General features: G+C 50.2%; 1 protein-coding gene across 1 annotated transcript; it reads right to left on the bottom strand.

Annotated features, from left to right (window-relative positions):
- Window positions 1-3,994: 3,994 nt before the first annotated feature.
- Window positions 3,995-11,846, bottom strand: MRPS15 (mitochondrial ribosomal protein S15). Its single transcript, XM_027109078.1, is given in 9 exon segments — window positions 3,995-4,078; window positions 4,081-4,143; window positions 4,395-4,586; window positions 5,840-5,898; window positions 7,179-7,263; window positions 7,745-7,793; window positions 8,623-8,698; window positions 9,594-9,638; window positions 9,944-11,846. Coding segments are annotated over 9 exon segments (777 nt in total). The 5' UTR covers window positions 10,080-11,846; the 3' UTR covers window positions 3,995-4,006.
- Window positions 11,847-11,945: the final 99 nt, after the last annotated feature.

Raw genomic sequence — 11,945 nt, 5'->3', positions numbered from 1 at the left:
TAGAGCAGACTCCGGGCAGACAGACCTGGGTTTGAATCCCAGCTCTGCAGTTTCCTCGCTGTTTGACTTGGGGCAGGTGTTTCGAGCCTGGGCTTCCTCATAGGAAAATGGAGGGGACACCCACCTCCCAGGGTTGCAGAGAGGAGTTACTGCGATCACAAAATGCCACGAAAGCACTCAATAAAATGGTAACTGACTTTTAGGTGGGGGAAGGACCTATTTGCATTTCCTCCCTAAAAGCTACTTGGAGTGTAGCCCCTCCTGTTTCACACACCGGGAAGCAAACCAGGCCTGTTCACGTCTGTCCCGCTGTCGGAAGACGCGTGCTGGGGGCTCTCCGAAGCTACCCCCCACGCTGTAGAGCAGGCCTGGCATCCAATTCTCTGCTTTGAGGGCAGTGACCACATACTTCACCCCCATCTTGAGCTCCAGGATCACATTTTCATCACCTGTTGCACATTTTTACTTTGATGAGCAACCATTTCTGTAAATTTCAATACTTCTATGACCTACTCATCATCTTCCCCTCCAGCCAATCAGACTTGAAACCTTAGCCTTGGTTTCCAACTCCCTCCCCCTGGTCCTCTTATGTCACCAATTCTGCTTTTTCCACCAAAATCTTTCTCAAATTTACCTCTTCATTTCTTTCTATCTGCATTACTGTTTCTCCATATTAATTGCTCTCTTTTCTTCTCCCCGGGCCTGGCTGCTAGGCTAAATTTCAGAAGACACCACTTTTAGTATGACATCCCTTCAGTGGCTCTCTACTGGGCAGAGTGGACAGCCTTGAACGCCATACAAAGGCATTTCACCTGTGATCTGCCAAACAGTAGAGAGCCACTGAAGGGATGTCATACTAAAAGTGGTGTCTTCTGAAATTTAGCCTAGCAGCCAGGCCCGGGGAGAAGAAAAGAGAGCAATTAATATGGAGAAACCAGGGAAGCCCAAAGCCGAGTTTTAAAGAGTAGTCTAGGGACTTCCCTGGTGGCGCAGTGGTTAAGAATCCACCTGTCAATGCAGGAGACAAGGGTTCGAGCCCTGGTCTGGGAAGATCCCACATGCCACGGAGCAACTAAGCCCGTGCGCCACAACTACTGAGCCTGTGCTCTAGAGCCCACGCGCTGCAACTACTGAGCCTGCATGCCGCAACTACTGAAGCCCGTGTGCCTAGAGCCCGTGCTCCGCAACGAGAAACCACTGCAATGAGAAGCCCATGCACCGCAACGCAGACTAGGCCCCACTCCCCACAACTGGAGAAAGCCTGCACGCACGCAGCAATGAAGACCCAATGCAGCCAAAAAATAAAATTTAAAAAAAAATAAAAAGAGTAGTCTACACTCACAACCTGAATTTCCATAACATCCTCATTCCCCACCTCACTACCACTGGATTCAGCTCCCTCCACTCTACTGAAACTGCTTCACCATGAAGACTTTTTGGTCCTTAACTGACATCTCAGCATTGGATACTATACAGTAATTGAAAGCCGGCAGCCCAAGGCTTTGATTTGATCTTGCCTGGTCTGTGCACAAAATATAACTAGGATGGGAATGTAACAAACAGCTTAGCATCATCATCTTACACCTGGCCTTCATGCATTATGCTGTCTGCCTGGTTGCTAAAGGCTTTTGAGTTTGCTACAGTGTAATTACCAGAGCTTCTCAGACCACTTTTTGCCCTAGGCTGTGTGATAATGAACAGAACATGGGCTTTGGAGTCAAGACAGATGTGGGTTTGAATCCTTGCCTGCCCCTAACCAGCTGTGTGAATTTGGACAAATTACCTAACCTCTCTGAGCCTTAATTCTCTCACGGTAAAATGAGGATAATTATGCCAATATGGTGATGGGGGGCAAATAGGCAAAGGCGGCTTTAAAGATGAAATGAGTTAATGTGCCTAACACAGCACTTAAAACAATGCCTTTCCTGAAGGGCCTGTTCCACGAATGTGCGAATGTGTTCCTTTTCTTGCCTTCTTTCCACCAGCCCCCTTACATGTCAGCACCTGGCCCTCCACACAATACCTCTTAAGTAGCTGTGAGTCCTGCCCCATAAAAGGCCTTCCCTCTTGTTCTTGAGGTGGTATTTGAGCAGCTCATCTTCAGTTCTGACCCTCTCATCTCATTTCTGATTCTGCAGGATCCCAGGTCCTCTGTTCCACCCTCATTTCACCTTCCCTTTAACCTCGGCTACTCCTCCTGACTCAGGCTATGCCCTCAGAGATCATTCTTCCCATCCAGACATGGTCCTTTCTTCTTTGTTTACATTCCCTCCCTGGGCAATTTCACTCACACCCATGGCTTGGGTCACACGTAACTCCCAAACCTGTCTCCAGCTGCTCTTTGGACATCACTTTAACACACCTTCCTTCCTTTCCGGCTTTCCTCAATGGCAGGGGTACTGGTGTTCAGATTGAGAATCAGATAAAAGCTACAAGTCCTGTCCCTAAAATCGCACACGTACAAAAAAAACATTGCTTATGAATTCTGGCTTCCTTTCTTACTCAGAATGAAGTCTAAGGTCTTCCCCACAGTGATATGGACTGAATATTTGTCCTTCCCAAATTCAAATGTTGAAGCCCTAACCCTCAATGTGATGGTATTTGGGGGTCTTTAGGAGATCATGAGAATTAGGTCGCGAGGTTAGAGCCCTCATCATGGGATTAATGCCCTTATAAGAGGAAGAGATTCACTCTCTCTCCCCGTCTCTCCCTCCTTCCACATGTGAGGACATAGTCAGGAGGCAGCCATCTGCAAGCCAGGAAGAGATTCCTCATCAGAAACCAAACAGACCAGCACCTTGATCTTGGAATTCCTAGCCTCCAGAACTGTGGGAAAATAAATTTGTTGTACAAGCCACTCGGTTTATGGTATTTTATTTGACTGCACTGTATCTTAGTTGTGGCACACTGGATCTTTTAGTTGTGGCATGCGGGCTCTTAGTTGTAGCATGCAGGATCTAGTTCCCTGACCAGGGATTGAACCCAGGTCCCCTGCATGGGGAGTGCAGAGTCTTAACCACTGGACCACCAGGGAAGTCCCAGTTTATGGTATTTAAAAACGGCAGCCTGAACAGACTAATACACCCCACAAGCTTCATATTACCTGGTTTCTGCTTGCTTCTCGGACCTCCTACTCTTCTCTTTGCTCACTCAGTTTTGGACACACTGTCTTCTTTGGGTTCTTCAAACATGCTAAGCATACTCAGGCTTCAAGGCCTTGGCACTTAACTTGGTGTAAGTGGGTGGGCTTTGTGGGGAAGGGCTTATCCATGACACCCCAGAATTTATAAGCAATGTTATGTACATGTGCAGTTTTAGGGACAGGACCTGTAGCTTTTACCATTCTCAATCTGAACACCAAAACCACTGCCCCCCAATCAATCAATCGCTCTGATCTCTCTCCCTCCCATCCACCTCCACACTGATGCTGCTTAACTATCAAACAGCCTTGTTACCATCATCACGCCTTTGGTTTTCAAACCATAACTGTCTCCCCTCTCCGTAGGGGACCGTGTACAGTCTCCTCAGCCAGCATAGGAAACCTCTCATATCCCAGCTTCAGCTTACCCGTCAAGCTGTATGTCCAGTTCTGCTGCTCTCTGAATGCAGCATGCACCTGTACACTTCTTTGCCTCTGCACCTGCAATTCCTTCTGCCCGGGATGCCCTCGCTCCCATTTCTGCCCAGTGAACTTCCACTCATCCTATACGGCCCCATCTAGAAGGGAGTTCGTATGCTGGCCTCCTCACGCTTCCTCTGTGCTGCTGTGTGCTCAGTCTTGCCTCCACTGAATGGCCCCTGGAGGACAGGGGGTTGTTTCTGTGAGTGTGTGTGAGGTGCGTTATGAGAATGCATCCCGTGGCATGTGAGGGCAGGGACTCTGCCTCAGATATCCCCGGGACCCCAGAGTTCCATGATGGAATGAATTCTTCCTCGTCCTCAGGCCACTAAGAGCCCCACCTTGTCTACTGTTATTCTTTAAAGCAGCAAGACATAATTTTAACATTTATTGGTTTCCTTTGATTGCCTCTGGTCCAGTTTTGGAAGGCCTCTCTGGGTTCTTCTGGCGCTGTTTCTGGCTGCTGCAGCTGCAGCTTTTAAGGCCCTTTTTTGCTTCTTCAGCTTTTGAGCCTCTTGGAAAACCTGGGGATGAGAGAGGGCAGGAAAAAACTTTGTAATGCTATGCAAAACCTCAGACTTCGAGCATCTGGGGTGGGAAGTGACTCCCCCAGAGGGTCACCCTAGCCTTTCTCTATGGGCTTCGTGCCCTGGGAGCCACCTCAAAGCCTCGGGGCCAGCTCCACGCCTTGCTCAGAAACAGACGACCCCTCCCTTATGCTCTCCCCACCACGGTCCTGGAGTGGGGCAACCAAAGCAGCAGTCCCGACTCATACCCGAATGCACAGGGCCTTCTTGGTCACCCAGCGGCGGTGGGCTTTTCGGTAGTACAGAGGGGGAAAGGTGTACTCAATCCCCAGCTCCCTGCATGTCTTCTCAAAGACAGCATAGTTGGTCTTGCGGAGGTTTTTGAGCATCTTTTTCCTCTGGTCAATGCTCATCAGTAGATAGCGCTTGTGGGCTTTGTCCTGTACGAGAGTTGGTATTACTTTGAGTATTATGTAAATAAGTGGTGTGCCACTTCACAGTAGCAAAGGATGGTCATTTTACCCTGGCAATGAAACTTCCCCACAATCTTAGGCAAATATTAGTGCAACTCTGAGGTAGGCAGTGTTACTGTTATTCCCATTTTACAGATGGGAACATAAAGGCTCATAGATGTTAACTGATTCATTAAAGATTCTAGAACTGCTGGGTCGGGACCTTGTGTTAGACCTTGAATCCAGGTCTAGTGGTCTGACTCCACATCTCATGCTCTTTCCCCTGTATCACCCACTCAGCCTCTGCACAGCTCAGCAAACTATCAGCTGGGGTGGAGAGGAGGGAAGGCTTAGGAAAACCCCTGCCCTCAGCCAGGCACTGCTCCCTCAGTGGGGCTGGCATTCCATACTCCAACTCTGATCTCCAAGGAACAGCTCAACTAGCTTCAGGGAACACTGAGGTGCTAGGTGTGGAGCTGGGCCAGTCTGTGTTCACAACTGTGTGTTTATTAAAAATACCAGCAATAGCCTAATTATAGCAGCTCTGTGTCTGACACTGTGCTGAGATCCAGCAGAATGGTTAGGAGTGTGGGCCCTGGAGCAAGATCACCAAGTTTCAAGTCCTAGCACATCATTTCCTAGTGGTGTGCCTGTGCCTGGAGGGATAACTTCATTACGCCAGCCTAGCTCATTCTTCTGTGCAATGGGATACAAAGACAAGTATAAGGGTTAAATGAACTGATGCATGTAAAGTATTTAGCATGAGGCCTAAATACTTTATATGCGTCATGTTGGCTGCCATTACTTCATACAGTCCTTGCAATCCTGTCGGTGGGTACTATTATGATCCCCGTTTGACAGGAGAATTGAGGCTTGGACATGTAACTTTCCCAGGGCCACACAGCCAGTTAAGTGGCAGTGGCAGAGCTGGGATTTGAACTTGGGGCAATCTGACTCCATGCACGCATTCAACAACTAGTTATTGAGCGCCCACTATGTGCCACACGCTGTGCCCTTGCTTTGAAGTTTGTGTTCTTGACCATTAGTGACACTCAGCACTGTCCTGTAAGGCTCCCATTTCACCCCTGGAGGTGGAAGGGAAGGGTGTTTCCCACCGCAGCTGAGGGGTGGGTGCTCTGCTGCTCTAGCCACCTGGCTTCTCAAGCTGTTTCTCTGGACCCAGAGCCCATCAGCTCAGGCTCCTCTCCCCCAGCTAGCCGTGAGTGAGGCCCAAGGGTTACCTTCCGATGTTTCTGCATGTGTGCTTCATAACTGTGGATCTTCACAGTCAAGGCAACAACTGAAACCACAAACCACAGAGGATGAGAGCCGGGCACAGAGGAAGGAAGAGCCAGACCCTGGTTATGTTTTAAGACCTCAAGGAAGGGCTTCCCTGGTGGCACAGTGGTTGAGAACCTGCCTGCCAATGCAGGGGACACGGGTTCGAGCCCTGGTCCGGGAAGATCCCACATGCTGCGGACCAACTAAGCCCGAGCGCCACAACTACTGAGCCTGTGTGCCACAACTACTGAAGCCCCCGTGCCTAGAGCCCATGCTCTGCAAAAGAGGGAAGCCACCACAATGAGAAGCCCGTGCACCGCAACGAAGAGTGGCCCCCGCTCACCACAACCAGAGAAAAGCCCACGTGCAGCAACGAAGACCCAACGCAGCCAAGAATAAATGAAATAAAATAAATTAAAAAAAAGAAGACCTCAAGGAATAACAATCACCAAAGCTCTTGTACACCTCTCTATCACTCCCAGAGCACTCTGAACTTCAAGATCTCAAAAGCCTTTGGATTATCTTTCCTTTAGAAAGCAAAGTATAAGGAAGGGAAGTTCCTTAATCTTATGAAGGTATCATCCCCAAACCCCAAATCCCAAATTAGCATTCTTAATGGTAAAACTTTAGAACATTCCTGTTAAATTCAGGAATTAGTCTGGGATGGCTGCTGTCACGGTTTATGATTCAATACTGCCCTGGAGGTCCTCACCAATGTAATAATTTAAGATCCCAAGACTGTCAAGGGTCTCCTCCTTGCCTCTTCCCTTCCAGCTGCCATCCTTATCTCTGTGTTTTCATGAATGAGTTTTCAGAATTATCAGCTCCCACTCATCTCCTAAAGCCCCAGAATATTCTTCCCTCAGCTATCCTCTTATTTAGCTCAAACCTATATTGCAAAGGCAAAAGCAGAAGGTGGCCCCAAGGAGAGGCTGTCACTACAGCAGGCCCTTGCCGTACACACACTGAGCTCTGGGAACACTGCAGAGAGTGCAGTGGGAACGCTGGCCCTGACCCCATGCCCTTTCACACCACCTCAGCTGCAGAGTGGAGACAGAGACAAGCTCTGGTTCCTGAGGAGCTTGGCCTGAGCTCATACAGAGGTAGGTACGAGGCAGGACCTGGGCGCTGACTACAGCATCATGGATAGAGTCCAGTTTTCACTGTCCTTGGTCCTTCCCGTCTCTCCCTTTACCAAGCCACATCTAATACCAGCGTATCTGCAGGTGAGGGGCCTGGATTAAGTACCAGCTAGCAGACTCCTCTGCACCCCGACCCCCCCAGGGCCCCCCGACCAACTTCGAGCCTCCAGGGAGCCGGTGTCCTTAGGGTTTTCCACGACCTTGTTCATCAGCTGCTCTTTCTTGACTTTTAGCTTCTCTTTCTGTTGAAGACAGAGACCGAGAATCTGTGAGGTCTGCCACCCTGTAAGAACTTGCCCTCATACCTCCAGGGCCAGGGCCACAGTCATAGCAACTAGGCCATAAGGCTCAGGGCGTGACTTTACTCTGCTCATCAGGGTGTGGCCTCTGGCCAACCACATGGTTGTTCACATCTAGGTGAGCCCAAGGCCAATGCCACTGACAGAAGAATGTTGGATGAATGTCCCCAAACCGTGCTCACTCATTCAGGCATTAGATCTTTATCGAGTACCTACTGTTTGTCAGGTGCTAAGGGTACAATGGGAAACAAGACAGTCCTGGCCTTGGAGGTGCTCAGTCTGGGGGTATTGACAAGTGGATATAGAATGAGAGTGGGATAAGTGCTGTGACTTGAGAAGCATGGGCTGGGAGGTGTTACCAGGGTAGGAGGGGATCTCAGAGGAGAGGACTGAGAGAGGCCAAGCCTTGGCAAAGGCCACTCACCTGGTTGGCCATTTCCAAAGATAAGAGTTTTTTCACGACATCATCAACCCTGTGGAAAAACCACAGCAATGAGAGACAGGTGTCGGCAGGGGTGGTGGGTGGGAAGAAGGAAGGGGAGCAATGCTGTTTTCATTTTAGTTTGAAAACCAAGGATGAGTGAAAATTTCTTTTACAACATGAGTCTCTCTGCAAGCGGGGTGCCATTTCTCAGGGATTCAAAGTCAGCACGGATCTGATTTGCTGGGCTGTGAACACGGAATGATGTGATAACTACAGAAAACTGGGGCTGTCAGCTCAAGTGTTTCAGGCTTGTCACAGGGAGAGCAAAAAGAGGGTTTCCATTTTAGCTGGAATATGGTTCAGTCTCTCTTGAGACGCTTCAATTCTACAATCATTGTTTTTTTCTCATGTCACACTGCACAGTGGGAGGGACTGGAGGGACTGCCCAGCTCCCACTGCACAGGACAGGGGCTGAGCAGAGGATCCTGGTTTTGGTATCTTTCAGCCCTGGATTCAAACTCCAGCTCTGCCCCTTAGGAGCTGTATGACACTGGGCAGTCTGACAATCTACAAAATGGGGACACTATTTCTTCCCTCACAGGATCAAGAGATGAAAGATTTCTACAAACACCCGTGAGGCACGGTGCCTCCTTGGTTATCTCATGGTAGAGGGTCTTTACCCAGAGCACAAAAACGGCAAGCAGGTGTGCTCCGTGTGCCCCTGCTGCCCACTCATCCTCACCATTCCTGGGCTTCTATAGTTCTCTGCCCTGTTCCATAGTCAAGCTGCAGATACATCAAGCATCTACCGCGAAGCCCCCTCCTTGCCAATCCTCCCAGGGCCCCCTGCCTCATCAAAGAGATTTCTTCCTGCTTACTTCTCAATTCCGGGGATGTCCTGGTAGTCCTTGAGCAGCATAGAAGGGGGTGGGTCATCTTCATGGCTGGGCTGGACTGTCAAGTGGAGGGATGGAAAACACCCAGAGTCAACTCTCACTGCCCATCCTCCCAGACTTGGCTCTTCTCACCAACTTTGTCAGAGACATCCACGGTCTCAAGCAAGGCACTGGGTAACCCCGGGCTCAGTTTCTCCTCTGCAAATCCTGTGGGCCTCTGCCTTGATATTTCATGCTGGGAGTAGGTAGCCTTTCCCAAGACCCTGTACTGTGCCTGCACTTCTCACACACCTGTCTGGCTCTACAGTTATCAGACGTCCCGCTAGGATGGGTGCTCCTGTGGACGGACTGAGGTCGACTCCCTTTGAATCCCCCACGTCTGGTCTGCGGCCCAGCACAGCATAGACGCCCAACTAATGCTCGCTGGCTGACTGCATGAATGAAATAAGGGGCTTGAGGAGGGACCCTGAACTTTAAGATGCCTGAATTGTAGACACCAAATAGAGATCAAAGGAAACCCTGAGGCTTGGAGTGTGCTTGTAGGTGAGGGAGAGGCATGGGAGACAGAAATTTGTCTTCTCCAGTCAGCCCCTGCTCTGCCGCTATGCAAATAATACTAACTAAATAACACTAAGATTTAGTAAGAGATCTGAACAACTATGCAGACTGCCTGGGAATGGGAAACCGGGCCCTCCCCCTCGGAAGGGCGGACACGAAGCGCTATATCCCACCCTCCACCTCCCCTCCTCTTGCCCTTCATGCAGGCTCCAGGCCCACGGCTTTGTCATAAGGTGGGCGTGGGCTTCTTCGCAGGACCTCCGGCCCCCACCCCGTCACCCGCACCCCCCTCCCCCCAGTGGCTCCACGTAGACACCTCTGTCCCCTTGGCCACCCCAAGCTTTCCAGGCAATCTAATCTCTCTTCCGCCCCAAATCCCACCCAAGAGCTCCTACCTGGTTTCTGGGTGGCATATCCGCGGGCGGCCCGGAGGATGAAACCTACACAAAAAAGGGTGGGGGCTGAGGACATTCTCCTTTAACAGTCCAGCCTCGATTCTCGTCTACGGCCCTTGCGTTACCCTTCTTCCAAGGTCTTGGCCTCTCTGCGAGGACCACAGTCCCATTTCTTCCGCACCCCGAATACCCCATGTCTCTCCCACCGCGCCTTACTTGTTCCCCACCCACCACTCTTTCTCCTGCCGCTACACTCCGCCCCCCCTCCCCCCTAACCTCTTCCCGCGTACCCTCTATCTCCGCCGAACCCCATTTCCCTACTTCCGCTGTCCGGCTTCTCAGCTCCTTACCTCCAGGACGTGAGGGAAGGTCCCGCTGGACGGAGAGAAGCTTGGCGCACCCTCCGCCCGGCAGCCCGAGGACTGGGGCCTGGGTCACTGCCTGGGTCCGAATCGAACTCAGCGCCCTCCACGCCGCCCTCAGCATGGTAGCTTCTCACCCCCGAGGGGCCCGCCCCACGGCCGCCGTCGCCTTCGCGTTACGGACTTGGTTTAGGGCGCCTCCATATTGGCTCAGGCTCGACCAATCGAGTGCAGTTGCGAGACCGGATGAGCAGATGAGGACCGAGATGATGGATTGGCAGGCCGGACTCAGTGATGACGCGAAGTTGGGTCGAGGGGAGAGGTCTGGTTAGCTGTAGCGCGAGATTGAGGGAGCTTGGTCGTCGCCTGACATCGTTAGTGGCGTGCGGTGCTGTATAAACTCTTAAGATGCCACGTTTTCTTGAGCATGCCTCCCGCCCTTAATCCTACTCCATGTTCCTGACCTTGGGCCCCGATTATCTTGGGGGCTTCCCTGGGGCCTGCAGGATGGACCCCTGTAAGAACTACTAGGTTTCAGCCTCTTCTCTGGCAGTGTTGCAGCGTGGTGATTAAGGTCGCTGATTTTGGACAGCCCTGGGCTGGAAGCCCAGCTCAGCCGTTTACTGGCTGTGTGATTCTGTGTGCAAGTCGCTCAACCTTTCTGGGCCACAGTGTGCTTACTCAACCATGAAATGGGAGTGGTAATAACCGTCTCTTATCATTTAGGTTGTTAGAGGATTAACGGAGGCAGTTGTGTGCAAAGCACCCGGAATATAGTTAAGTTTTCAAGAAATACTAGCTTTGATATTTGTGAAATGAGGGGTGTAAGGACAAATACCAATTAAAAGTAGGAAAAATAAATCTTAATTTTCTCTGGTGCAAAAAGGGGAAAGACTCTTCTGCCCCTTGCTTTTCTTAGAGCATTTACTTTAGAATACCTGTAACTGTGAGTTCTTTCTCTGCCCTTTTGAGATGTATGTAAATCTTTTTAAAAGCTAAATAAGGCTCTTGCCAGTTTTACAACCCAGGAATGTGTTTTTCAAGGACCTGGGAGCCGGCTCTTTGAAATATAATCATTAAGAAAGATAGAGCCCCTGTCTCCCAGTTTGTGCTGGAGGGTAGGAGCCTAACTTCAGCAGGTGCCCAGCTCCAAGTTGCAAACCTCCCTCCTCTCATAAAGATATGAGAAATTTATTTTTCCTTTGGTTAATGGCAATTAGCAAACCCAGGTGGCTACCCCATTTCCCAGCTGAATTTAGGATGACCCCTGTGTGACAGTAGTGCTGTCAAGTCCTCTTGCTTGAGGACTAGTGATTATCTTGAGAAAATGTATGCAATGAGTTGTATCCACTTGGCTGTGTAAACAGATACAATTTCTCTTCATCTTTGCAAACTCTTGAGTTGATTGCCTGTGACATTCTGGTTTAATTCTCATCCAATTAAAAAAAAGTTTTCTTCCTCTTCTACCCTTGTGGAGAGGTTTTCTAGGTTGGCAGGAGATTTTGTTTTTAATTACATTTCTGCAACAGGGGCTACTCTTTTCTGAGGTCTGTTCCCCATGTCCCACAGTTCTCTGTGACTCCCTCGGTAACCCTGGCCACCGTGCCCTAATGGTCATTTCTCAAGTCTCCATCACTAGAATGGGAACTCTTTTTTTTTTCCTGGCCTCGCCGTGCAGCATGCGGGATCTTAGTTCCCCCACCAGGGATCGAACCTATGCCCCCTGCAGTGGAAGCGCGGTGTCCCAACCACCGGACTGTCAGGGAAGTCCCTAGAATGGGAACTCTTTGAGGATGGACTGAGCCTAGTCATTTTGGAACCCCTGCTGCCAGCACAGGGCCTAGATGCTAGGTGAGGGCTGGCTGAATGAAGGAATTAAGGAAAGGATAAATAAATGAATGATTCTAAGGAGTAACCCCCCCCCCCGCCCCGATTTCTAGGGTTCTGAAAAGAAAAAGAACAGAGATTCAGGCACACTCAAGAGTTTCTC

This window comes from Aethalodelphis obliquidens, unplaced genomic scaffold (assembly GCF_003676395.1).
Source record: "Aethalodelphis obliquidens isolate GAN/ISIS:26980383/991018 unplaced genomic scaffold, ASM367639v1 scaffold9, whole genome shotgun sequence".
Taxonomy (NCBI): domain Eukaryota; kingdom Metazoa; phylum Chordata; class Mammalia; order Artiodactyla; family Delphinidae; genus Aethalodelphis; species Aethalodelphis obliquidens.
This window is presented reverse-complemented; position numbering and strand designations above follow the sequence as displayed.